The sequence below is a fragment of the Stegostoma tigrinum genome, chromosome 13 (genome assembly GCF_030684315.1).
Source record: "Stegostoma tigrinum isolate sSteTig4 chromosome 13, sSteTig4.hap1, whole genome shotgun sequence".
NCBI classification, from domain to species: Eukaryota; Metazoa; Chordata; class Chondrichthyes; order Orectolobiformes; family Stegostomatidae; genus Stegostoma; species Stegostoma tigrinum.
In genome coordinates this window covers 12,142,575-12,170,568 of record NC_081366.1, presented here as the reverse complement: position 1 = coordinate 12,170,568, position 27,994 = coordinate 12,142,575, and the positions used below count along the sequence as shown (strand labels likewise).

Below are 27,994 nucleotides of genomic sequence, written 5' to 3'. Positions count from 1 at the left end.
GGATTGGTGTGGACTTGGTGGGCCAAAAGGCCTGATTCCGCACTGTAAGGATTTTATGTGTGTATGTCTGTGATATCATAGCCTTGTAAGTAGTTATTTTTGTAAATAAACTTCAAGATATCTGGTTCAACAAGAAACCAAGTTTTGTGATAAACGTTAGCTAACATAGAAAATATAGTAAAGTATAGTATTATAAATAAACAAACTATGGTAAAAAATATATAATGTATGGTAAAACAACAAACTTTATCAGGTACGAGTCTAACCCATCCAACCTCCCCTCATTGGTAATTACTCCATGTCAGGAATCAGTCACGTGAACATCCTCTGAACTGTTCCTGATATAGTCATGTCCTTTGTAAATTAAGAACACCTAAAATTCCACTCAGTACTCTCGGTGTGGTTTCATCACTGCCTTGTACAAATGCAACGAAACTTCCATACTTCTATATTCCATTTCCTTCATAAACAACATCCCATTTGTCCTCCTAATCACTTGCTGTCCTTGCAACCAAGCATTTGTGATTCATGTACAAGGATACACAGACCCCTCTGTAGCACAGAGTACTACAGTCTCTCTCCATTTAATATGCTGCCCTTCTATTCTGCCTGCCAAATTGGACATGTTAATGTTTCACTGCAGTATACTCCATCTGCCAAACCTTCCCCCCCACCACACTTAACCTATCCATGTCCTTTTACAGACCCCTCAGGTTCTCTTCACAAATTACTTCTACACCTAATTTTGCGTCATTAACAAATTCAGCAATGATACATTCAGTCCCATCATTCAAGTCACTGTGATAAATTGTAAATAATTCAGCCCCCAGCACTGATCCTTGTGGCACTCCACTTATTGCATTTTGCAAAACTCAAAATGACTGAATTAAACCTACTCTTTGTTTCCTGTTAACAAACCTACCTCTATCTATATGCAGTTGTTGCCTCTAATACCATGAACTCCTGGTTTCTGTCACCCTCTTTGCTGTTGTACCTTTTGAAGTGTCTTCTGGAAATCTAAGTACAATACATCTGTAGGTTTTCCTTTATTCACAATGCTTGTCACTTTCTCAAAGATCTCAATTAAACACAATTCCCCTTTCTCAAGGATCTCAATTAAACACGATTCCCTTTTCACAAAACTATGTTGACTCTGCTTCTTTGCATTATGATTTTCTAAGTGCCTCGCTGTAACATCTCTAACTGAGGCCAAATTTTCATAGCTGGGTGTTTATGAAAGTTTAATGCCCATGAGATTTAAATTCTCGTTCACTGGGTTATCAACACTTTGAGGGAAAAAGGCAACAGAACCCTGGAAATTATGTGCCCGTGACAATTTATGCACAGTTTAGGTATTGTTTAAGAACGCATGCGGGGCTGTCGATTGTGGGTAATAACTTAATTCCTTCTTGTGCATCGACAGAGAATGCGTATGTGCAAATCTTTACTGATCAGGAGACTAATCTGGAAGCAGATGCTGGGGACAGTCTCCGGCTCCGGTTGGGAGTTGAATCTTACCCTAAACTAAAGCAGCATCAATGGATCTATGAGACCATGAACAATAGTGCTGACCACAAGTCAACGTTCCTTGAAAAACACAACAGGTAAGTTGACCCCATTGCAAAGCTTGTAAATTTCTGTGACTCACACTGAAACCGGGGCAGGAAATAGGACATAGAACATAGAACATAGAACATTACAGCACAGTACAGGCCCTTCGGCCCTCGATGTTGTGTCGACCTGTCATACCAATCTCAAGCCCATCTAACCTACACTATTCCATGTATGTCCATATGCTTATCCAATGACGACTTAAATGTACCTAAAGTTGGTGAATCTACTACCATTGCAGGCAAAGCGTTCCATTCCCTTACTACTCTCTGAGTAAAGAAACTACCTCTGACATCTGTCCTATATCTTTCACCCCTCAATTTAAAGCTATGCCCCTTCGTGCTTGCCGTCACCATCCTAGGAAAAAGGATCTCCCTATCCACCCTATCTAACCCTCTGATTATTTTATATGTTTCAATTAAGTCACCTCTCAACCTTCTTCTCTCTGATGAAAACAGCCTCAAGTCCCTCAGCCTTCCCTTGTAAGACCTTCCCTCCATACCAGGCAACATCCTAGTAAAAGGGGAACTGTGAGGCCAGACAGGGAGGCAAAGATGTTATTCTGCAAGGTTTAAAACAGAGATAGTAGGAACTGCAGATGCTGGAGAATCTGAGATAACAAGGTGTAGAACTGGATGAACACAGCAGGCCAAGCAGCATCAGAGGACCAGGAAAGCTGAACTTTTGGGTTGAGATCCTTCTTCAGAAATGCGGAAGGGAAGGGGATTCTGAAATAAATAGGGAGCGAGGGAGAGGCAGATTGAAGATGGATAAAGGGGAAGATAGATCGTCCCAAAACCAGCCCCGCTCGTCCCCGCCTCCCTAACCATTCCTCCCACCTCAAGCCCTACTCCCATATCCTACCCACTAACCTCATCCTGCCTCCTTGACTTGTCCGTCCTTCCTGGACCGACCTATCCCCTCCCTAATTCCCCACCTACACTCACCTTTACTGGCTCCAATCCTGCCTCTTCGACCTGTCTCTCTGCTCTTCACCTATCTTCTCTCTTATCCATCTTCTATCCGCCTCCCCCCTCTCCCTATTTATTTCAGAATCACCTTCCCCTCCCCCATTTCTGAAGAAGGGTCTCAACCCGAATCATCAGCTTTCCTGTTCTTCCGATGCTGCTTGACCTGCTGTGTTCATCCAGCTCTACATCTTGTTATCTAGGATTTTAAAACATGCGTGTTATCATGAACTTCTTTGGGGTGCCAATCAGGCCTCTGAGTTGAAATCATCTCACAGAAGCCTATAAAATTCTAATGGGGTAATTGTAGGAATGATGTTCCCAATGACCAAGGAATACAGAACTAGGGCTCACAATCTAAGGATATGGGGAAAGCCATTTAGGACTGAGATTGGGAGACATTTCTTCACCCAGAGAGTGGGGAGCCTGTGGAATTCTCTGCCTCAGAAAGCAGTTGAGGCCAAAAAACAGTGAGTGTTTTCAAGAAGAAGTTAGGTATAGTTCTTAGGGCTAAAGGGAACATAGTGTATGGTGAGAAAGTGGGAACAGGGCACTGAGTTAGATGATCATCCATAATCATCTTGAATGGTGGACCAGGCTCAGATGGTTGAATGGCCTTCTCCTGATCCTATTTTCTGTGTTCCGATGTTGGTCAGCTCGGGCACACACAGTGAGGATTTAAAGGAGCCTCACAGCTGCTAACATTTGGTGGGAGCTTCACAGTAGCAATTGCTGCCTCAGGCTCACATCGACAGAATCTTTCCTCATAACACCACAATAAGGTTAGATATTAAGGACACATCAGAAAACAATGCTTGGGCACATAGCTCCCAGTTCTTAACCTTTGTCAGAGTTAGACAGTCAATCTTTTTATGTACTGTAAGCATGCTGATTGATGGATCGTTACCAGTGGTGAGAGCCATTATTTTGTAATTGTGAGGTCATTTCAGGTACTTAAATGACCAACACACAGAATCATAGAATCCCTGCAGTGAGGGAAGAGGCCATTTGGCCCATCGAGTCAGGACCAACCCTCCAAAGTGCATCCCACCCAGACCCAGCACCCACCCTATGCCCGTAACCCTCAGGGACCCGGGTTCAATTTCAGCCTCAGACAACCGTCTGTGTGGAGTTTGTACTTCTCCCCGTGTCTGCGTGGATTTGCACTGAGTGTTCCAGTTTCCTCCCACAGTCCAAAGATGTGCAGGTGTATTGGCCAAGCTGAAATTGTCCCATAGTAGAAGATCTTGATCGGCGCAGGCTTGGAGGGCTGAACGGCCTGTTCCTGTGCTGTAGGTTTCTTTGTTTCTTTGTTTATCCTGGGATGGGTAGGCGAGGTGGATTAACCATGGGAAATGCAGAGTTACAGGATCTGGGTGGGATGCTCTTCAGAGGCTCATGTGAACTCAATGGACTGACTGGCCTGCTTCCACACTGTAGGGATTCTACCAATCTATGAAGAATGCACGCTGAGCATGAACCCCTGCAGCCTACATTGCCGTGCCTGGTCTAGCTAACTTTAACAATTGAAATATTGCTGGAATACACCTGCTGCTCTGTGATGGCCATTCAATGACAGTAAATCACAAGCATGTGATGACAGTGCTCCAGCAATGCTGCTAGGAAGGGAATTGCAAGGTGTGATTGACAATTGAAACACCAAAGGTGCCCTGGCCAGATAATCAATGAAAAATTCATGGGTATTAGGCCCACAGTCAAAATAATTAGCAACAGATCCAATGCAGCAAGTTATTATGACCCTAGTGAGTACCAGCTGAAAGAATGGTGGAAGCTGTTTCAATAGGAGCTTGCAAGAAGCCAATTGGAGGTAAGTAATTGAAAAGGAAATTTTGCCAGGCAAAAAGAGAGAGCAGGGGGCAGAGGATTATTTGTATAACTCTTTCAGAGGCCAGCACAGACATAATGGGTCAAGTGGCCTCCTTTTCAGCCATTTTTCCCATGCCTCGAGAGTAACAGAGTCTGCAGAACTGTAGAGCCGCCCACGGACTCACCCTGAGGGTGGAAGAGGGTCATCCTCATCTGCAAGGGACTGCCGATCATGATGATGGTCATTAGACTGAGAAAGATGGTCAATGTTCAGAGATTAAATAGTGCCCACGTTGTGTAAGGGAGTAAATGTACTGGCATGGTGCTGTACATCATTGCTCTTTCCTTGGACCACATTGAGTTATCTGATTCCAGATTGAATGGTGTGTTGCTTTTTGGGAGGTGATGGCCTCATGGTATTATTGCTGGACTGTTTATCCAGAGATCCAGATAACATTCTGGGGACATTGGTTTGAATCCCACCACGGCAGATGGTGGAATTTGAATTCAATAAATACTGAATTCAGAGTCTAATGATGACCATGAATCCATTGTTGAGAAAACCCATCTGGTTCACTGATGTCCTTTAGAGAAGGAAACTGCCATCCTTACCTAGTCTGGTCTACATGTGACTCCAGACCCACAGCAATGTGGTTGACTCTTAACTGCCCTGTGGGGATGGGCAATAAATGCTGCCTGGCCAGTGATGTCCTCATCCCGTGAATGAATAAAAAAAAAATTAGTCTGACCACTCCTAGGTTGGAGAAGAACACAGTCAGACAGGATCCCTGCCCCTGATCACTATCCAATTGCTAAAATGTGAACAAGGAACGGTGTTGTGTTGTCATGCAGCTCAGAATAGCAGGAGCCCAACAGAGGATGAGGAGGACGGGGAGATGATGGAAAAGGGGGAGAGGGGAGAAAGGAGTTGAAGAGAGGCAAGCTTCAGTGCTGTGACTTTGTGACCCTTTCTTATTTTGCAGCTATGAGTGTTCCCTCCTTTTGGTGCGGCTGAAGGAAAGCGAGAGTGGCACATACACGTTCTTTGCGTCGAATGGAGAAGCAAACTCATCCCTGACCTTCCATTTATTGATAAATCGTAAGCACCATCTCACTAAAGTTACTGAGGGGCTGTTGGAGCATGACTGAGCCATTCCCTTTCAGCCAGGAATGGACTGGAATTCAGATGCCGGTGTCCCATTGCCACATACACTCTCTCTCAGCCTCTCCCTTCACCCTCAAGGGGCAGCACGGTGGCTCAGTGGTTAGCACTGCTGCCTCACAGCGCTAAGGACCTGGGTTTGATTCCAGTCTCGGGCGACTGTCTGTGTGGAGTTTGCACATTCTCCCCGTGTCTGCATGGGTTTTCTCCGGGTGCTCCGGTTTCCTCCCACAGTCCAAAGATGTGCAGGCTAGTTGGATCGGCCATGCTAAATTGCCCGTAGTATTCAGGGGTATGTGGGTTATAGGGGGATGGTTCTGGGTGGGATGCTCCAAGGGGCGGTGTGGACTTGTTGGGACGAAGGGCCTATTTCCACACTGTAGGGAATCTAATCAATCATCTTCAATTCCGTCGAGCCTTTCCACTTGCAATCCTTTGATCACTTCGCACACTCTCCCATAATCTTTCCCAATAACCAGGTTGGCCCAGGTCCCAGCTCCAAACATCTTCTCTTATATTAGTCTGTGGAATTTCTCAAGCTGAAGTTTTCTTTTCTCTCAATCACCTCAGTTTCAACAATATAACTGCACAGCTCAACCAGACAATAGTCAGAAATCTCACAACCCAACGTTATATTCTCACAGGTTTATTTAAAATCACAAGCTTTCAGAGTGCTGCTCCTCCATCAGGTGAAGTGGAGAGAGGCGCACAGACACAGAATATATAGGCGGAGAGATAATGGCAAGATAATTCCAGTTACAGAAATAATTCCAGTTATAGTCAGTTCTGATATAATGTGTGTTTCTTCAATGTGAATTGACCATAATGCAATTGAAGGAGAACGCTACTTGTAAATTGTGAACTTTCCCAACCTGTCTTGGCTATAACCCAATTCTGTCTCCATCGCTTATTGCATGATTTTCTGTAGCCCGAGGTTGTGTGAGAATGCAACTATTGCTTTATATCAGAACCGACTGTAACTAGTCCATGCCAATGTTTATGCCATCCACTGTTCACCTTTGAATCCTACCTGCAGTTTCTTTCATTAATTTCTTCCTTAGAATATATCTAGCTTCCCCTTAAATCTATCCATGTGGCTGACCTCTTGGGACATTGTCATAAATTTCTTGTAATACCTATATTTGTTCAACTTCTTCTTAAATACAGCCAGCCCAATTTCTGCAAGTACCTTTTTCTTAGTCTTGCTCTCTTCCTCATTGCCAGCTTCAATGATCTCCTGCAGGTCATTGACCGTCAGTCCAGTGAGATGCCACCACCAAACACATATTCCCCTCCCCTCCCTCGTCTGCCTGTACCATTCCCTCCGGGATACCCTGGTTCGCTCTTTGTTCACTCACAATGCCACCCCACTACACCCCACCCCAGGGCCCCACAGCACCTACCCCTGCAATCACCAGAGATGTAACACCTGCACATTTACCTCCTCCCTCTCCAGTATGCAGCTGTTCCCCAGCTGTTCCTGCAAGAGATCAGAGCAATGGGATTGTGGAATCTTTCAACACCTAAAGAGACTAATTGACCCATTGGAGCCATTGAGCTCACAATCCTGAAATCTCAGCTCACAACTTACTTGGAGTCTTGAATTCCATCTCTAATTGCCCTTGAACTGAATGGCTTGCTTGATTCTTTCAGAGGGCAGTTAAGAGTCATCCACAGTGGGGGAGGTGATGGCCTAGTGGTATTATCATTGGACTGCTAATCTAGAGACCCAGGTAATGACCTGGGGACCTGGGTTCACATCCTGCCACAGCAGATGGTAGAAGTTGAATTAAATTTTAAAAATTCCTGGAATTAAGCATCTAATGGTGACCAAGAATCCATTGTCAATTGTTGGGAAAACCCATCTGGTTCACTAATGCCCTTTAGAGCAGGAAACTGCCATCCTTACCTGGTCTGGCCTCCAGATGGGCAGCAATGTGGTTGACTCTTACAAAGATAGAAGTTGCTGGAAAAGCTCAGCAGGTCTGGCAGTATCTGTGAAGAAAAGATCAGAGTTAACGTTTCGGGTCAGGTGACCCTTACTCAGAACTGATGGTAACTGGGAAAATGTCAGCTTATATGCAGAAAACAGGGAGGGGAATGGGGTAGGAGTAAACCACGGGATAAAGGACAGAGTCTGAAGAGAGAGAAGAGCAGGTGGACAGACAAGAGGAGTTGATAATGATCTGGCTAGGAGGGTGAATAGTTGTTGATGGGGACTGTTAGTGATTAACAATAGGTGGTGTGTTTCAGAGATCGTAGGAACTGCCAATGCTGGAGAATCTGAGATAACAAGGTGTAGAGCCGGTTGAACACAGCAGGCCAAGCAGCATCAGAGGAGCAGGAAGGCTGATGTTTCAGGCCTAGACCCTTCTCCAGACCCTTTCTAGTAGTAGGTAGTGTGGTAGTGTGTAATGGCAGGCTATGTGGAAACAAGGCCTGGTATGTGGGATAGGGGGTTGTGTCATGGGAGAGTTTACCCCTAAAATTATTGAACTTGTTGTTGAGTTCTGAATGCTGCAGGGTCCCCAAGCAGAAAATGAGGTGTTGTTCTTTCAGCTTACACTGAGCTTTGCTGTAACACTGCAGCAAGCCAAAGACAGAGATGTTGGCCAGGGAACAGGGTGATGTGTTAAAGTGGCAGGCGATTGGAACCTCAGTGTCTTTTTTGCGAGCAGAATGTAGATGTTCTACAAAGCGATCACCCAGTCTAAGCTTCATTTTCCCAATGTAGAGGAGACCACATTGTGAGCAGCAAATGCAGTAGACCAGATTGTGTGAAGTGCAGGTGAAGTGTTGTTTCACCTGGAAGGTATATTTGGACCCTTGGATGCTGGGGAGGGAGGAGGTAAATAGGCAGGTGTTACACCTATGGTGGTTGCAGGGGAAGGTGCCATCGAACTCCGCGGGTGGGGGGATGGAGTTGGGAGTGAAGGAAGAGTGAACCAGGGTATCCCGGAGGGAATGGTAGAGGCAGACAAGGGAGGGGAGGGGAATATGTGTCTGGTGGTGTCATCTCACTGGAGGTGGTGGAAATGGTGTCTGATGACCTTCTGGACATGGATGCCAGTGGGATAGGAGGTAAGGACAAGGGGAAGCCTATCGCTGTTGCAGGAGGGAAGAGAGGTGGTGAAGACAGAAGTGTGGGAGATGGGTCAGACCTGGTTGGGGGGCCTGTCAACAATGTAGCTGGTGGTTGACTCTTAACTGCCCCTGGGCAATTAAGGATAGGCAATAAATGTTTGTCTAGCAAGTGACACCCTCCTGCTTTGAATGAATTTTTAAAAAATTGTTGTGGGTCACATGTAGGCCAGACCAGGTAAGGATGGCAGATTTCCTTCCCTGAAGGACATTAGTGAAGCAGAGGGATTTTTACCAACAATTTGCTGATATTTCTCATGGTACTGAGACCAGTTTTCAATTCCAGATTTATTATTTGAATTGAAATGTGACGAGACCCTATGGTGGGATTTGAACCTGTGACTCCAGGCCATTAGGCTGGGGTCTTCTGGATTACTAGTCCATTTACATTCCCACTGTTGCTCCAATATGAAGGGTGCTATATGAAGGAGTGATCTCTCAGGTACAAGTTCTCATTGGTTCAGCTTTGCACAGCATTTGTGTGTGATTTTGTTCTTTTTTGTTTAAGCCTTTGTGATTGTCTTTTGTTTAGCATGAATGAACATTTCCTTTTCTTTTCCGTCTCTGCCCAGAAAAGCCAACCGTGACCATCGAGAAGGATGCTGCATTCCACTGCCTTGCCAGTGGGTTTCCTGCTCCAACTATTCACTGGTACCAGTGTCCACCACACAGAGACAGGTTAGACTCGAAGATTCTGGGAGCAGTAAGCAGTTAGTGAACAGATGACAGCAAGACCCAGAAATTGTTGCCCTCCGTTTTAAAGGCCCCAGTATTAGAATGTTAAAATATTCCCAAACCAGCCTAGCCCCATCTGTTGTATTTCAGAAAACCTGTTTGCAACAGGGCTTGGATAAAATGCTCTTCGGAGAGACTGGCTTTATGAATGAAGGTGTCTTTAATTCAGTAAGACGCATACGGTCAGAGAATCCTCTTTTCTGCCCAGTGTCGGTTCTGAACACATTCGCCATGATTTCCACTGCAGAGGCAGGACTTGAGCTGCAAGACAGACCAAACCCTGAGCTACAGGGAACAGTCTCAACAAATGGACACCAGATATCCAATCCAATTTCTGTAGATGACCAGAAATCTCTCCCACTCTTACCACCTGCCATTAGGCATGTTTTTAAGGGATTTGCAGCACAACACTCAACTGGCTTTCCCATGGCACACAGCACTTTCCATAGCCATCAAATCCTGGAACAGAAAGATTCTTGATCAGTCAGGGAATCAAGGGTTATGGGGAAAGGGTAGGAAAGTGGACGTGAGGGATGTTGGATCAGCCATAATTCTATTGAATGACTGAGCAAGCTTGAGGGGCCGAATGGCCTACTCCTGTTCCTATTTCATGGTCTTTTGGATGGGATTTCAAACCAGTGTTTCTAACTCAGAGGTAACCACCAAACCACAAAGTTTCTTTGCAGGTAAGCATGCAAGCCAACCCACATAAACCTTAAAGCTATTCTTTCAACGTAGGTGCACAGAAAATGGAATCATGCACCCCCACAACCCGATCCCCCAGACAAAGATGTTCGTTGTTTCTGAGACTCTGTACGGACGGACAAAGGTGGAGAGTGTGCTGTCAGCTCACGAGGTGAAGCCTGGTTCCCTGTTAGAATGTTACGCATTCAATAAAGCTGGAGGAAGTTCCTTTTCCATCTCAATCCCTGGTGAGTGGTCTTCTCCGTGAGGAAGTGTCAAGTACTTTGGGCCTACAATCAATGGGTTACTTTCTAAATGGAGAGAAGATTGGAACTACAGATGAGAAACGTTACATAGTGCTCCAATTGCAGAAATCATTTTAAAAAGAAATAAACATTAATTGAAGATGTAATGGAATGTTGTCCTTTATCTCCAGTGCACTAAATCATAGAATTCATAGAGTCTGGAAGCAGGCCATTTGGCCCATTGAGTCCACACTGACCCTCCAAACAGCATCCAACCTAGGCACACCTCCTACCCTGTCCCATTATCCCTGCACTTTCCTGCAAATCTGCACATCCCTGGACACTATGGTTAATTTAGCACGGCCAATCCACTCAGCCTCCACATCTTTGGACTGTAGGAGGAAACCGGAGCACCTGGAGGAAACCCATGTAGACATGGGAAGAGTGTGCAAACTCCACACAGACAGTCACCCAAGGTTGGAATCAAACGCATATCCTTGGCATTGTGAGTCAGCAGTGCTAACCACTGAACACTGGAATGAAGAGGGTTTATGTGACAGTATCCAGAGCTCTCTATGATCCCATCTAGGAATAATTACCCACATGTTCCAATCACTAGGTGGATGTTTGAGCTAAGATGAACAGCAGCACTCTGAGGAAACCCAACATACGGATCTCTGTGGGATTGGCAAGAGATTTTAGTTTTCCGATGGGTAATTCCCAGGACCTGCCACAATAGTCTTCAGTACTCAGGGTCAGAACTTCAGATAAATCCAACACAATTACCCAGACAGTACCCAGGAGATGTTGACAGGAAAATCCTAGTTTAACTCTTGGACAACCATGCTACTGAACCCCTCCCAACCCCCACAGTCATTTATGCTGAATGTCACTCCAGCCCCTGCAGAAGCCCCTCTCTACACCCTTACTTGACCCTCAGACCACCCTCCTATCCATCCAATTTGATTTAATGTTTCCCTTACCATCTTGTTAACCATGACCAGTCCTGACTTCGCCTGCGCCGCCCCCCCCCCAAACATCTGACAATATAGCTCAACCCCAAGCCAACTTGTTTAGTTCTAAACATGCCTATCCCTTGTGGCATGGTCAGAGAACTGCACGCCCTCTGACAAACCTGCCCACTCGTTCACCTTCCCATGGTACTTACCTCACCCAGCTTACATACTTTATGACCTATCTCAGCCACTACAATACCCCACTATACTGCCCCTTCATCCACTCTCATTCGCTGGAAGCATAGAAACCAGGAGCTGGAGTAGGCTCTTCGGCCCTTCAAGCCTGCTATCTCATTCGATATGATCATGGCTGATCATCCCTGTCCCTACTTTTTTCCCCATACCCTTTGATCCCTTTGGCCCTAGGAACTATATCTAACTCCTTCTTCAAAATATTCAATGTTTTAGCCCTGACCACTTTCTGTGGCAGACAATTCCACAGGCGCACCATTTTCTAGGTGAAGGCAGTCCTAAATGACCTCCCCTCCGTCCTTAGGCTGTAATCCTTAGTTCTGGACTCCCCGGTCATAAAGAACATTCTTCCTGTATTTACCCTAAACAGTTCTACTAGAATATTATAAGTCTCCATGAGACCCCCACCTTATTCTTCTAAACTCAAGCAATATAATCCTAACTGATCCAGTCTCTCTTCATAAGTCAACCCTGCCATCCCAGGAATTGGTCTGGTAAACGTTTGTTGCATTCCCTCCATCACCAGAACATCCGTCATCAGATAAGGAGACCAAAACTGCACACAATACTCCGGGGTGTGGTCTCACCAATGGCCCTGTACAATTGAGGCAAGAAATCCCTGCCCCTGTACTTGAATCTTCTGGCTATGAAGGCCAACATACCATTTGCCTTCCTCACGAACATTGATATGGGACACCTAAACTAACCTTATGGCAGTAAGTGCCGTAAAGAAAAGGGAAGTGGTCTTCTCCTTCTCTGTCTCGTTCCCTCTTACTTTCCTTCTGCTTCTGCAAGGTCTATGAGAGGCAGTGCCTCTGTACTTCTGACCCATCCAGAAATAGGAAGCATTGGGGGATTGGAAGGTAGGTACAGGGCAATAACTGGATAGTGATTGGCACTTCATGGGAGACCTGGCTCCTTGTGTTCCATTCTGGTGCCTGCACACAACAGAAGGAAGATATTGGCCCTGGCTTGGGAGGGGTGTGCAGATTCACCAGAGAGATGCTGATTAAGTGATTCCATGAAATTTAAAAGGTTACGGCGTCACAATCAAGGTGACTAAGATTATCAAAGATTTTCTCTATCTACCCATTTCCCTCTGCAACCTATGTTATACTTGTACATTTTAGTAAATCTCTTCTGCATTGCCAACAGAGCTTTGAAATATTTCCTAAAATGTGGTGCCCGGAATCATACTCCAGCTGAGGTCTGCTCATTGCTAATTCTTTGCTGGAGGATCCTGGATGCCTGTTTGAAACAACTTTTTGTCCTATACTTCCACAGATCACCCTGTCACAAATGCTCTGTTCACTCCTTTACTCTCGGGTGCAGTGGCAGTAGCAGTTCTACTGCTCATCTTCCTTCTTCTGCTGCTCTACAAGTACAAACAGGTCAGTACCATATCTCTTTACTCTTTGATTTCTAATCGGGAAACACTCCAACTCACTCTTTATTATCAAACCTCTTGTGTTTCTAGAAACCAACTTATGAGGTCCGTTGGAAGATCATTGAGGCGGTGAACGGGAATGATTATACTTTCATTGATCCCACCCAGCTCCCGTACAATGAGAAATGGGAGTTCCCCAGGGAGAAACTCTGCTTTGGTATGGACAGTATCTCCTCAAAGTGCTTTTCATCGACAATCAAATGTTTTTATTCTGCTTTCCTCTTCTCCAACTCCAAGGTTTGAGGCAAAGGAGACTTGTGGTGGTAGTGTCATTGGGCTAGAATCATCATAGAATCCCTACAGTGTGGAAACAGGCTATTCAACCTGTTAAGTCCACACCAATACAAGTCTTTCCAAAGAGCATCCCACCCGGACCCATCTCCCTTCTCTATCCCTGTAACCCTGCATTTCCCATGGCTACTCCACCTAGCCTGGACATACCTGAACACGACAGGCAATATAGCACGGCCAATCCACCTAAACTGCACATCTCTGGACTGTGGGAGGAAACCGGAACACTTAGAGGAAACTCACGCAGACACGGAGAGAACGTGCAAACTCCACCCAGTCACCTGAGGGTGGAACTGAACCCAACACTCTGGTGATGTGAGGCAGCAGTGCTAACCGCTGAGCCATTGTGCGGCCAATACAGACGGTCAGTGTCCATCCCTCTGTAGTGTGGGGCTGGAGAGAAACTGCTGGGATCTGGTGTTAACGTTGCATTTGGTGACACCACGTCCAATTTTGACTACACGAATGAGTTCAGATTTTGCCATTGTGTTTAAACAAGACCTCATTGGCTCAGGGACAGTGCTGTTGTAGCTGTCATTTCAAGTCGTGGTTGGTGAAATGGGGGCAGGAGGCCAGTGTTGTAAGTTTGCCTGCTCCACATGAAGTGCCCATTGGCATCTCCAATTTCTACCAGCACAGGTGACACTCCCTCGTGACAACACCAACAGCTTGCATTTAGTGCAGTAAAATTTTGCAAAGTGACCATGAGTGACAGCATTTGACACCGAAACATGGAAGAGATGCTAAAACAGAGGATCAAAAGTTTGGTTGAAGAGGTAGCTGTTAAGGAGCATTCCCAGGGTGGAGAGAAATAGAGAGGGTTAGGGAGTGAATGCCAGAGCTCAAACAGCTGAAATATGTGACACTGGGTATAATACTGAGCCCTCTGAGTTTTACCCTGGGCCCTCTTAGTATCACCCTGTTCTACTGACAGCCCAATAACTAACAGCATGAAACCTTCTCTTTGTAGGTAAGATCCTGGGAGCTGGAGCATTCGGGAAGGTTGTCGAGGCCACTGCCTATGGATTGGGCACAGAGGACTCAGCCACCAAGGTGGCCGTAAAAATGCTCAAACGTAAGAGATTTAACTGACCCTTGTCTGACTCTCAATATCTTCCATCACTGGGGGAATCATTACCTTCTGTCCAGTAGCAATGGTGTGGGTTGTGACTCTCTCTGCAGTGACGAGAAGAATGAATGAACTTAAACCGCATTTACAGTCACTGCCAGGTCTGGCTAGATCCTGCAATATCCTAATGCTGTACAAATCTGTGAAACTTGTTGGGTACACTCAGGCAGTGTTTGTAGTTGGGCAACATCAAGCTGAACTTTAGGCAGATTTTGGAACCACTTTGTCTAATGTTGCCACCTTCAACTGTTCTGACTATGAGACCCTAGGATCTGGTTATCTGCTCCTTTCCCTGTCACTTATCTAGATCTGTCTGAAAGAGCGAGTTAGAGTTGGGTGGTGTGGGAATTCAATGGGGCATACATTTAAGGCTTAGCGTTCACCTCAGGAGCACCAATTCCAAGCCGTTTACTGAAGGGTCTGTGCTGCCAATCTCGCCCCCTCCCTCGTGTCTTTCTCATAATCAGCCGTGTGAGGTGGGCACAAGACGCTGTGGCATTTTCCTGACTTTCTTCCTCATCTTGACTTTCAGCCAGTGCCCATTCCACTGAGAAAGAGGCCTTGATGTCAGAGCTGAAGATCCTGAGCCACCTCGGACAGCACATGCATGTTGTTAACCTTCTGGGAGCCTGTACACTTGGAGGTGAGAGATGGCCATTCATTTTCCTACTATTGAGGGCCATGTATGGCAACAACAACTTGTTTTTATGCAACAGTTTCGAGCCTAAGTCCCAAGGTGCTTCACAGGAGTGATATCAAACAGAATTTAGCACCAAGGAGCTTTAATTAGTCATTAATAAAACTAATAAGCTTCTATTGCAGGTGACCAAAAGCCCATTCAAAGAGAATTATGAACAAATGTTGTGTTACAACTACAGTCTGGGGAGAGGGGAGCAGTAACTGTTTCCTTTTCTAACCCTCTTCCTCGACTGGTTGCAATGAATTTTAACTTTAACCAGGTTGTGGATAAAACCAATTATACAGGTCTCACTCAGGTTCGCTATTAAGAACTAGTCAGTCCAGGTTAATTTGCTAACAACATAAGCTGATTTATTTCCAAAAACAAACTTTATCAAACAAAGGTCTAAGGGCGAAGAAAGAAAGCATTAAAAAACTGCAAAAATCTTTAAATTACATTGGCCAAGTTAGAGTTAAACTCTTGGAGTCATGGATTACCCCCTGTAGTATTCCCATTCCAAGTTATTCAGCACACACATGCTGCTGGCACTGGTGTGTTTTACAGGAATTGTCGTGGCTAGCTGAATTCTCCTCCAACAAAATCTCTCCAGGAATCCTCCATGAGTGAATAAGACGTCTTTCAGTGGGTCTTCAGCTGAGATCAGTTGTCTTACTTTAACTCACTGATAAGATGTGAGTGTCACTGGCTGGGCTAGCATTTATCGCCCAACTGTAACTGCCCTTGAGAAGGTGAAGGTGAGCTGCCTTCTTGAACCACTGCAGTACAGATGGTATAGGTTGACCCACAATGCCCTTAAGGAGGGAATTCCACAATTTTGATCGAGCGACAGCAAAGGAACAGCAATATATTTCCAAGTCAGGGTGGTAAGTGGCTTGGAGGGGAACTTGTAGGCAGCGATGTAGCCATGTGTCTGATGCCCTTGTTCTTCTAGAATTGATCATGGGTTTGGAAGATGCTGCCTAAAGATCTTTGGTAAATTCCTACAGTAGACACTGCTGGTGGAGGGTATGGATGTAATGCCAATCGAGTGGGCTGCTTTGTCCTGGATAAGGTCAAGCTTCTTAAGTGTTGTTGGAGCTGCATCCATCCAATCAAGTGGGGAGTATTCCATCACACTCCCGACTTGTGCCTTGTAGATGGTAGACAGGCTTCAGGGAGTCAGGAGCTGAGCTACTTGCTGCAGTATTCCTAGCCTCTGTCGTGCTGTTATAGTCACCGTGTTTATGCGGGTGAGTCCAGTTGAGCTTCTGGTCAATGATAACACCGATAATGCTGATAGTGGGGAATTTAGTGATGGTAATGCCATTGAATGTCAAAGGGTGGTGATTAAATTGCCTCTTACTGGAGATGGTTTTTGTCTTGCACTTGTGCGACGTGAATTTTAGTTGCGACTTGTCAGCCTATTGTCGAGAAGAAGAAGATAGGGGAGGAATGAACAATGTTCTTCAGGAAGGTCAAAATCTGTTTTGTTCTATCCATAAGCCTCTTCCTGAAGGCTTTACAGGCCAAATGACTCCATTCAAGCTCTCTGTGGGAATAACATTGTTGATATTGTCTCAGTATCTTTTCCTCACCAAGGTGTCCTTTGTTTGAAAGGACATATTAAATGGATCCACGTAATCTTTCTGAAAATTCCTATCTGGTTCACAGTTTTTCATAAAGCTGGAAAGTTTCAGAAGATGAGGTTTAACTTCATAATTCCAGCACTGGCAGTACTTTTTGTTTACATTAGAGTGGTTGAGGAGGTGGGTTTTATGGACAGACTAAAGGAAAAGACAGAGCGAGATGCCTAAAGGATCAGCAGCAAAAGACCAAGGGGCGAAAAGATGGAAATCAGATGGTCACAATGTCAGACTTGAATCCTGAAATGTTCATAGGTTAGAAGAAGGCTTGGAAATATGGAGGGAATTAACAAGACTATTTGAATTGGTGCACTGTGACCTGGAAGACAGTTTGGGTCAGTGAGCACAAGGGTCACAGTTTGGCAGGATTTGGCATGATACAAACTGGAAGACAAGGTGAGTGGTGGAATCACTGGAGGCAACTCCCTTGTGGTCCTCACTCTTCTTTAATGTGATTTTCCTCTTAATTATAGGCCCAGTTCTTGTCATCACGGAATACTGTTGCTATGGCGATTTATTGAACTTCCTGAAGAACAAGGCCCAGTACCTGGTCTGTGGCGATGCACTGAATGATTATAAGAATTTGATGCACAACACAAAGCCCCTGAGGTATAGGCTTTTGACATTGTCAAAGTCGTGCTGTTGGCCTGTCTTGGAAACTAATCTCAGATACCCACGTCCTTCTACCTTGCCCCATTGATTCGTATATCTCCATAAACCAGCCCATAACAGACTGCCTTGATCTTTCCCGACCCCTTCCTTACACTCCTAGTGGATCTACAGGAGTAACATAAATGGTGGACAGGCTCTCCCCCTCTTCACCCTTTCATACCATAACCGTCCTCTGTGGTTAGTGACATCAAGTGCAGTTCTACTTGGAAACTCCTTTCTATTATAAGCTCCAATCCAAAATGCAACACATTCTTTCTAAGGCTGCCAATACTTCAAAATTAACCTGAGGATTTGGAGAATTGGATATGGTGCAAGAAAAGAAAAGATAAATTAGCAAGGCATTAAAGGGAAGTAATGCCTTATCCATTTAATTTAAACAGTTCTGTTCATGAGTTGTTAAACCAATGGGAAAGGCCTGGGCTGTTAGAGTCAAGAATCTGATGGATTTTTGGGTATGTGGGACGACACCAAGATCGATAGATCCAGCAACCAATGGTGGGAAAGTTTGGGCGGAAGGGTGTTAGGGGGGGAGGGGTAGATGAGGCATGACACATTGTGACGAAACCTCCAGGAATATACTGAAACAAATTTGGCAACCTTCGATCTTTCTCCTCCCCCTATCTCATATGTCCAAACATAGACTCAATTCACCTCACTTATTCCTGCCTTTAATCATCCCTCTACCCTCCTATGCTCCTCTCAGGATATGAAAACCAAGCTTGATACTATCTTTCTTCTTCCAATTTCAACTGGGACATTATCCTGAGCTAAACTGTTTTAATGGTGTTGCCTTGTCTTTCCCACAGCAACTGCTCAGGGGGTTATCTGCCCATGAGGCCCAGGTTGTCCAGTATGAGCCCAATGATTTCTCAAACAGATCCCTTAACTATTGAAGGTGAGTATGAAACTGTCATTGTCAATCTTTTTAACATAAACATTCAGGCTGGGGCCAGCGTGTCTCTGGCACAAGATGACATTTACTGCCCGATCCTAATTTCCCTGAAATGGCAGCCGGTCGTTACTATTGTTAATGGGTTTAATCCAATAGAATCGTTTCTTCAGAGGTAGTTAACAGTCAGCCAGGCTGAGAATCATACAAACATCAACATTTATACTCTTTTTGTCAACATTTATCTGTCAGCCTAGCCCTATTCCACTGTTCAACTGGGGATTTGTCTCTTTGAGACCAATTGTTTATTCAGAGTCCATACCTCCTGGCACTGTTTTCCCCAATACTTTGAGTTTCATTGTGAAAGGAAATTTGTAAAAATTTCTTTATAGGATTGAAATGCGGATAGTATGTTGCCTTGTCACTAATTGGTCTTCGATCAAAAGATTATGAAGAAAAATCTATCCTTCTCACTGATGGCCCCTCTAACTAGACCATGTTCTTCAAACAGAAGATGAAGACCCATTGCCGTTAAACATTGAGGACCTTCTGAGCTTCTCCTACCAAGTTGCTACTGGGATGGATTTCCTGTCCTCGAGAAATGTGAGTAGTACAGATTGAACTGAATGGCTGGGACTTCCTCTTTCTTCATTTAAGTGTGGTAAGGGAGTCTTTAGGAGTGAGATCACTAGCCCCCAACCCCTCAAAATTTCAGAGGAGCAGTGAAGAAGCAGTGCCTCTCCAGTGACCCAGTCATCAACTGAAGCCCAAGAGCAGTGGGAAGGTGATTGATCTTTTTGGGGATCACAGGATGCTGTTTTGGGGAGAAGGGGTGGCCAGGAGAGTCACAGGTAAGGACAGGAGCTGGCTTTCAGTGACCACTACCTTACCCCCTATCCATGTCTCAATCAGCCCCAGACTGGAGCAAATCAAGGCTCTCTGCCTGCCCACCTCTTCCAACTGGTGAAGCAGGCCACTCTGTTCACCAGTCAGGAAGATTGTCCCTGTTCTCAACACCTAGGGATTGGGGTCATGAATTAACCATTTCACGGCTCTCATCGGTAGCATCAGGAAGGTGACCCATGATTCCTCCTTTCCAGAACTTAGTTGGTGGGCAAGGGCGGGGTATCTCCCTGGCTTCAAACCATATGATTACTTGCTCTTCCTGCCCCCTCCCTGCTGTTTCAGCAAAGGGAACATCTTGTCCATTGAGTGGATCCAGTGTGATGTTGAGCCACAAACACTTCCTAAGGCTCAGGCTCAATTCCCTGGTCTGGGATAAGCCAGTGAAGACACTACAGTTGGACTCAGGATTCTCAGGCATAAGGGAAGGTTGGTTCATGGCTCATATTCCATAATCTTACTTGATACTTTGATTTCCTTTCTCCTTCGACTAAGTGGGTATAGCAAGATGGTGGGTAAGGAGGATTGAGGGATATGGTGACGTTGAGAAATGGAGTTGAGGGCTATGTTTTGGGTTTTTCAGCCTGAGAGGGGGAGTAACACTGAACAGTCTCTGCTTGATGGTAAAAATCCTCTCGGTTAGACCCTCTCACTGCAGGATTCACTTACTTGTAAATATCGGTCTGAAACAATGGTGTTGGGTTATTGGGGCTCGTATTGGGGAGAGAGTGAATGGTTTCTGGGTGTTTTTTTTATTGCAGTGCATTCACCGTGACCTGGCTGCAAGAAATGTTTTACTGACCGAGGGACAGATTGCCAAGATTTGTGACTTTGGGTTGGCAAGAGACATCATGAATGATTCCAACTATGTAGTCAAAGGCAACGTAAGTATAATAGAGACAAAGGGTCTGATGGTAACAGAGATCTGTGGGTTCGAATGTCTCCTTGTGTGGTAGACTGCCACAGATGTTTGGAAAAGCTCAGCAAGTCTGGCAGCATCTGCGAAGAGAAGTCAGAATTAATGCTTCGGGTCCTGTGACCCTTCCTCAGAAGGGTTCTTAGGAAGGAAACAGACCCTTCGGTCCAACTCGTCCATGCTGACCAACTATTCTGAATAAATCTAATTTCATTTGCCAGCATTTGGCCCAGGTCCCTTTAAACCCTTCAAAGCACAAAGAAAATTACAGCACATGAACAGGCCCTTCGGCCCTCTAACCCTGCTCTGATCCAGATCCTCAATCTAAACCTGTCACCTATTTTCCAAGGATCTATATCCCACTGCTCCCTGCCCATTCATGTATCTGTCTAGATACTTCTTAAATAACACATCATGCCCGCCTCTACTACCCCCACTGGCAACGCATTCTGGGCACCCAGCACCCTCTGCATAAAGAACTTTCCACGCACATCTCCCTTAAACTTTTCCCCTCTCACCTTGAAATCGTGACCCCTAGTAATTGAATCCCCCACTCTGAGAAAAAGCTTCTTGCTATCCACCTTGTCTATACCCCTCATGATTTTGTAGACCTCAATCAGGTCCCTCCCTCAACCTTCATCTTTCTAATGTAAATAATCCTAATCTACTCAACCTCTCTTCACAGCTAGCACCCTCCATACCACGCAACATCCTGGTGAACCTCCCCTGCACTGTCTCCAAAGCATCCACACCCTTTTGGTAATGTGGCGGCCAGAATTGTACGCAGTATTCCAAATAGCAGTATTCCTATTCATGTATCCATTCAGATGTCTCTTAAATGTTGTAATTGTACCAGCCTCCACCACTTCATCAGGCAGCTCATCCCATATACGCACCACCCTCTGCATGAAAAAAATTGCCCTTTAGATCCCTTTTAAATCTTTCCCCTCTCACCTCGAGTTTTGGACTACGCCACCCTCGGAATAAAGGCCTTCTCTATTTTCCCTATCCATGCCCCTCATGAGTTTTAAAAAATTCTATGAGATTACCTCTCAGCCTCTGATGCTCCAGGGAAAATATCCCGAGTCTATTCAGCATCTCCCTGTAGTTCAAATCCTCCAACCTGGCAAAATCCTTGTAAATCTTTTCTGGACCCTTTCAAGTTTAACAACATCCTTCATATATCAGGAAGACCAGAATTGAGTGCTAAATTGTCTGCAGCGTTCGGGGATGTGTAGAGGGATGGGTCTGAGGGGGATTGTCCAAGGGTCACTGTGGACTTGTTGGGCCGAAAGGCCTGCTTCCACACTGTAGGGATTCTATGATACATCAGGAAAAAAGAATAACAGCTAAAAGGGAAAATATAACCCATTATTCGAGGCAGTATTCTCTCTTAACACAGAATGATGTCTTAAAGACTTTAATCTATCCTCCAGAAGTCTTTTACCCTGCCTGCGTTTCTGATATCTCTGGTTTTCAAAGTCTATACTGCACGGACAGACAAGTAGATTTGAAGCAAAGGATCAGCTAGTAATGATTGGTGGAGCATGGCCTGAGTGTGGTACCCCCAGTGCTTAATTCTTATTCTCATGTTCTTTGATCCCCAGTGTCACAGTCTGATTGTCATAAACCAAATTTGATTCCTGTTTGCTCTTCCAGTGTTTGTCATCACCTATCCTTTGGCTTTCAGGCACGGCTCCCAGTGAAGTGGATGGCTCCAGAGAGTATTTTCGATTGTGTTTACACAGTGCAGAGTGACGTCTGGTCCTATGGCATCCTGCTCTGGGAAATTTTCTCATTGGGTAACATAGCTGTTCATTCATTGACGAACCAATAGTCTGCCCATCTCCCTGTCAAAATGCCATGGTGGGACGCAACCGTCATCCATAATTGACAGAGTTTTCAAATAGGGATTTTCTTAAAAACCAGGAGCCCCCTTTGCAAATACTGACACATTCCCCCCTATAAATACACACACACTCCCCGGGGACCCCCTGTAAATACTGACACACTCCCCCCGGGGTCCCCCTGTAAATGCTAACAGATTCCCCAGGGACCCCTTGTAAATACTGACACATTCCCCAGGGACCCACTGTAAATGCTGACACATTCCCCCGAGGGTCTGTCTAGAAATGCTGACACACTCCCCAGGGACCCCCCTGTAAATACTGACATACTCCCTAGGGACCCCCTGTAAATACACACACTGCCCCCAGGGACCCTCTCCCTGTAAATGCAGACACACTCCCTATCGCTCCCTCAGTGAATAAAGATATACCCCCAGCATCCCCTTCTCAATACTGCCTCTGAAAATGTACTTGTGCTGCAGGTTCGAGTCCGTATCCAGGAATTCCTGTGGACAGCAGGTTCTACAAACTGATAAGGAGCGGATTCCAGATGGACAGACCCAGTTCTGCAACTCCAGAATTGTAAGGCACTTCTCCCAATATGCAATCCTCTTTCAGGATAGCGAGAAACGGATTGAGTTTATCATTCAAGATAATAAAGTGTGAAGCTGGATGAACACAGCAGGCCAAGCAGCATCTCAGGAGCAAAAAAGCTGATGTTTCGTGGAGCGAACAGGGGTGTCACGGAGAGAGTGGTCTCTCCAGAAGGCAGACAAGGGTGGGGATGGAAAAATGTCTTGGGTGGTGGGGTCGGATTGTAGATTGCGGAAGATCGCTCCACACTCCCCTCCCACCCCACGACACCCGGCACCTTCCCCTGCAACCGCAGGAAGTGCTACACTTACCCCCACGCCTCCTCCCTCACCCCCATCCCAGGCCCAAGATGACTTTCCATATTAAGCAGAGGTTCACCTGCACATCTGCCAATGTGGTATACTGTATCCATTGTACCCGGTGTGGCTTCCTCTACATTGGGGAAACCAAGCGGAGGCTTGGGGACCGCTTTGCAGAACACCTCTGCTCGGTTCGCAGTAAACAACTGCACCTCCCAGTCGCGAACCATTTTAACTTCCCCTCCCATTCTTAAGACAACATGTCCATCATGGGCCTCCTGCAGTGCCACAATGATGCCATCCCGAAGGTTGCAGGAACAGCAACTCATATTCCGCTTGGGAACCGTGCAGCCCAATGGTATCAATGTGGACTTCACCGGCTTTAAAATCTCCCCTTCCCCCACCATATCCCAAAACCAGCCCAGTTCGCCCCCTCCCCCCACTGCATCACACAACCAGCCCAGCTCATCCCCTCCCCCCAGTGCATCCCAAAACCAGCCCAGCATGTGTCTGCCTCTCCAACCTGTTCTTCCTCTCACTCATCCCTTCCTCCCACCTCGAGCCACACCTCCATTTCCTACCTACTAACCTCATCCCACCTCCTTGTCCTGTCTGTCTTCCCTGGACTGACCTATCCCCTCCCTACCTCCCCACCTATACTCTCCTCTCCACCTATCTTCTTTTCTCTCCATCATTGGTCCGCCTCCCCCTCTCTCCCTATTTATTCCAGTTCCCTCACCCCATCCCCCTCTCTGACGAAGGGTCTCGGCCCGAAACGTCAGCTTTTGTGCTCCTGAGATGCTGCTTGGCCTGCTGTGTTCATCCAGCTTCACACTTTGTTATCTTGGATTCTACAGCATCTGCAGTTCCCATTATCTCTGAGTTTATCATTCAGTTCATTCAGTGAGTTGTACTCACCTTGAGCGTGCTTAACAAATGGATAACTAATGGTTTAGCTCTCAACTGCCCTTTGGGACAGCCCAGAAAGGCACTCCGTTATTTGAAACTGCTATAAGTGAAAGATGGATGTTAAAATACAGCCAAGAGTACCAAGGAAGTTTTACATCCACATGAGAACAAGTGATGTTACGCTTAACATTTTGTCCGAAAGGCAGCGTCTCTGATAGTGCAGCATTCACTCACTATTTCACTGGACTGTTGACATGGATTACCCACTAAGACTCTATACTGAGCCACTGCAAGACATTTTGAGATTTATCCAGATACAAAATCTTTTGTGTAATGGATTAGGTTCATGCCTTGAGGCTAAAAGGGACTTGAAATCATGAATATCAGGATGAGAGTCTTGGTGTAAAACAAACAGACTTGCACGTGACCTTTGAACGCTGTTTCCAACAGGTATGACATCATGACAAAGTGCTGGAATCTGACTCCCACAGACAGACCAACCTTTGATCAGATTGTGAAGCTGATCTATAAGCAGAGGAGCGAATTCGTGGAGGAGGTGAGTGGGATTTAACTGTGAATTCATTGAAAACATGACTAGAAGAGGTTGGGAAAGCGGATGAAACACTGTCCTTAAAACTGTAGTGAATTCTCCAGAAAAAAAGTGTCGCTCTCTTGTTGTAAAGCAGTCAAGCCAGCCCAGTGCATTGTGAAGGAAACCAATGAGGGGGAGTTAGAACAAGGTGGATCAGCACAGAGAATACATGTAATATGCAAGAAATCTCTGTAAACCAGGAAATGGAAGAGAGGGAGGAACTCAGGGCCATCAGTCAGCAGAGACGTGGGACTTAGCAAACTGTTGAGGGGGTAACTATCAAGAAAATGGTATTTAATGTGGGAAGATATGCCATTTTGGCAGCAAGAATTTAAAAAAGCGCTTTGCCTAAATGGTGAAAGATTGCAGAACTCCAAGTTGTCAGAGAGATTACAAGAACTGAACACTAAAGTGGGGAGGTTGTGTTTCAATTATACAGCACACTGGAAGGCATATCTGGAGTACTGTATACAGTATTAGCTCCTGTACTCAAGGAGGAATATGAATTCATTGGAAGCAATTCAAGCTAATTCAGATATGGGCAGGGTTTTGTTTTGTGAGGAAAGGTTCTACAGGGTGGGATTGTATCCACCAGAGTTTACAACAAGAGGTAATTTGATTGAAATATACAAGATTCCGAGGGGTTTTGGCTGGGTGAATATGGAAAAGACATTTCAACTTGGAGGCGAATATACAGTAGGGATCACTGTTTAAAACCAAAGGATTGCCTGTTGAAGACAGAGGTGGAGGAATTATTTTTCGGAAGGTCATGACTCCTTCTCAAAAAATGGTGGAATTAGAGTCTTGAATATTTTTAAGGCCCTGCTAGATAGATTCTTGGGAAGCAAAGGGGTGAATGATTGTCAGGGGTAGGTCGTAATGTGGATTTGAGGCTACAGTCATATCAGCCATGATCTTATTGAATGGTGGAGCAGATCAAGGGACTGAATAGCCTGCTCTGCTCCTAATTTACATTTTTGAATGAACGCTCATAGAGCAAGGTGTATAGGATCTTTCACAACATCAGGATGCCAGCCTTAGATACAAGAGTGTTCGCCAATGAGCTATGGCTAATACTGTCAGGTAGTAGCAGTGGAGGTGTGGTTTTCAGACTCTTCCAGATTGTAGCTTCAAGCCTGAGATCGGGTTCATCCTTAATGCCAGCAGTGAGCCCTCAGGAAGGAGTCCTTTATCCAGTCCAGCAGTACATTGTAGTGTGAAAAAGTATTAGATGTGGGCAAGGTTCCTTCTTAATTTCCTTTTCATTCTGTTCTCTTCCAGCTGGGTTTCTGTTTCTGATATTGTGTGTCTCTGTATTTTTAGGATTACGCCAATCTACCCTCCAAATGTGAGGTCCCAGAACGTCCCACCGTCCAGTCTCCAGATCATTCTAACTGTGAGACTGTTGATGAGACGGTGTTACTGATCAATCCTTACAGCAAGGTCTGAAAGCTAGACCCACACAACCACCAACCTGACAAAGTTAAAACTGATTAAACTGCAGTCATCTCTCACTCTTCCAGGAGACTTCTTCAATCTTCCGTTCCCAAGACTCAGTGCCTTTTAATTCTGCTTACCTTGATGTTTTTGCAATGTTTACTGATTGAATTGTTGCAGATTTATTTCTACACGCAGAAGGGATTAACTTGATGCGTTGTCCGTTAAATTGAAGAGATAGTCAGGCAGATATTTGAGAGAGAGAGGGTACCTTCTGAAAATAATCTGGTTGTGTGTGTTCTTTTTTGTGTTCTCCAGAAGTTCTCTTTAATTAAGACAGAGCATTATCATAACTTTAAACTTGTAATGGAAAATAGCAAGGGCATTATTGGGCATGGGGTCTAAGAGGTTGTAACTAAATCCCAGGCTCAGTTTACACAATTAAAGCACATGTGCATTAAAAAAGACTCCTGGGAAAAGGGTCATTGTCTGCAGAACAGGTACCATAGACCCACAATTAGAACATACCTGGATTCAATATTTTCACTAACAGTGCTTAGGCAAAGAAGTAACTTTGAACTTTTGTATTAATTATTATGTAGTATTTTTCAACTGCTTTCAAAATGCTCAGTGAGAATTGGACTTCATTTTATTTTTAAACTGGGGAATCCTGCCTGAAATATTTAAACATGATAATTAATTTGCTTATTTAGAATACTAACACTTATCCTCTGAAACAGGGAAATGGAGTACTGTGAAGTTGAGATTAGGAGATAGCAGAGATTAAACTGATGTATAACTATAAATCCAGTAATTTAGTTCATGTCAATTCAACCTGTCCTTGTAATTTAACCCTTTAGGCCTTGGTATAATTTTATTGAATTAGTGCCACAATACCACAATCAAATGGAAGCAAGTACATACAGTCTCATTGAAATGCTCATACCCTTCCTTCTTCTCAATTCAACAGCACTGTTGGAGTGTTAGCAGGGAGTCTGAAATGAAAGGGTCTATTGAATTGTGTGTGAAGCATCCTAAGAACAAACTGTTCTCAAATTGCTCCCAACAGAAATGTCGAAACATAGAAAACAGGTGCAGGAACGGGCCATCCGGCCCTTCAAGCCTGCACCACCATTCAATATAACCCTGGCTGATCATGCAATTTGAGTAGCCCATTCCTGCTTTCTCTTCATAGCCCATGATCCCTTTAGCTGCAAGGGCCATGCCCAGCTCCCTCTTGGATATATCTAATAAACCCAGTGCCAATAGCTTCCTGTGGGAGAGAATTTCACAGGTTCACAACTCTCCAAGTGAAGAAATTCTTCCTCATGTCAGTCCTGAATGGCCTACCCAAAGCAGTCAGAGAATCACTTACAGACCAATAGATCGGGGTTGAAGTCCCATTGATACCAGAGATGTGTCATATCATGTTGATGAAAAAAAATGTTGAGAATCATTCCATGCAGAAGGAAGCATTTGATCCATCAAACCTGTGCCAGCTGTCTGGAAGAGCTAAAATAGTATCAGAGATAATGGGAACTGCAGATGCTGGAGAATCCAAGATAACAAAGTGTGGAGCTGGATGAACACAGCAGGCCAAGCAGCATCTCAGGAGCACAAAAGCTGACATTTCGGGCCTAGACCTTCATCCTCTCTGATGAAGGGTCTAGGCTCGAAACGTCAGCTTTTGTGCTCCTGAGATGCTGCTTGGCCTGGTGTGTTCATCCAGCTTCACACTTTGTTATCTAGGAAGTGATGAGAACTGTTTTTACAGAGCAATCCGCTGTCATCTGGGTTGTCATTGTTATTTATTGTGATAAGAGTGGAATACAAAAGGATGGATGTTTTGCTGATGTAGTGCAGGATATTGGTGGGAACACAATGGCAATATTGTGTACAAACTCATTCTCTTTATTTGAAAAAGGACATAAGGTGCATTAGAAGCAGTTCAGAGGAGATTCACTCAACCTATTCCTTGGATGAAGGGATTATCTTATAAAGAAAATTAAAACATGTTAAGCCTATATCCATGGGAGTTTGGAAGACTGAGCAGTGATTGCATTGAAACATATAAAATCTTGTGAGGACTGTATAGATACTGGGAGGATATTTCCAGTCAAGGGTGAGCCTAAAACTAGAGGGAACAATTTAAGATTAAAAGGTCTC

General features: G+C 45.0%; 1 protein-coding gene across 1 annotated transcript in view; it reads left to right on the top strand.

The window, feature by feature from the left end:
* Positions 1-27,424, top strand: part of LOC125458420 (mast/stem cell growth factor receptor Kit-like) — a 65,247-nt gene extending 37,823 nt beyond the window's left edge. Inside the window, exons 4-19 of the mRNA XM_059650570.1 lie at positions 1,424-1,604; positions 5,390-5,505; positions 9,282-9,387; positions 10,183-10,376; positions 12,866-12,972; positions 13,059-13,185; positions 14,290-14,394; positions 14,981-15,091; positions 17,244-17,379; positions 18,249-18,337; positions 18,843-18,934; positions 19,996-20,118; positions 21,841-21,952; positions 22,480-22,579; positions 24,250-24,355; positions 25,715-27,424. Of these exons, the coding sequence (XP_059506553.1) occupies positions 1,424-1,604; positions 5,390-5,505; positions 9,282-9,387; positions 10,183-10,376; positions 12,866-12,972; positions 13,059-13,185; positions 14,290-14,394; positions 14,981-15,091; positions 17,244-17,379; positions 18,249-18,337; positions 18,843-18,934; positions 19,996-20,118; positions 21,841-21,952; positions 22,480-22,579; positions 24,250-24,355; positions 25,715-25,840 (1,931 nt within the window). The 3' untranslated portion in view covers positions 25,841-27,424. The remainder of the gene's footprint in view (positions 1-1,423; positions 1,605-5,389; positions 5,506-9,281; positions 9,388-10,182; positions 10,377-12,865; positions 12,973-13,058; positions 13,186-14,289; positions 14,395-14,980; positions 15,092-17,243; positions 17,380-18,248; positions 18,338-18,842; positions 18,935-19,995; positions 20,119-21,840; positions 21,953-22,479; positions 22,580-24,249; positions 24,356-25,714) is intronic.
* The last annotated feature ends 570 nt before the right edge of the window (positions 27,425-27,994 follow it).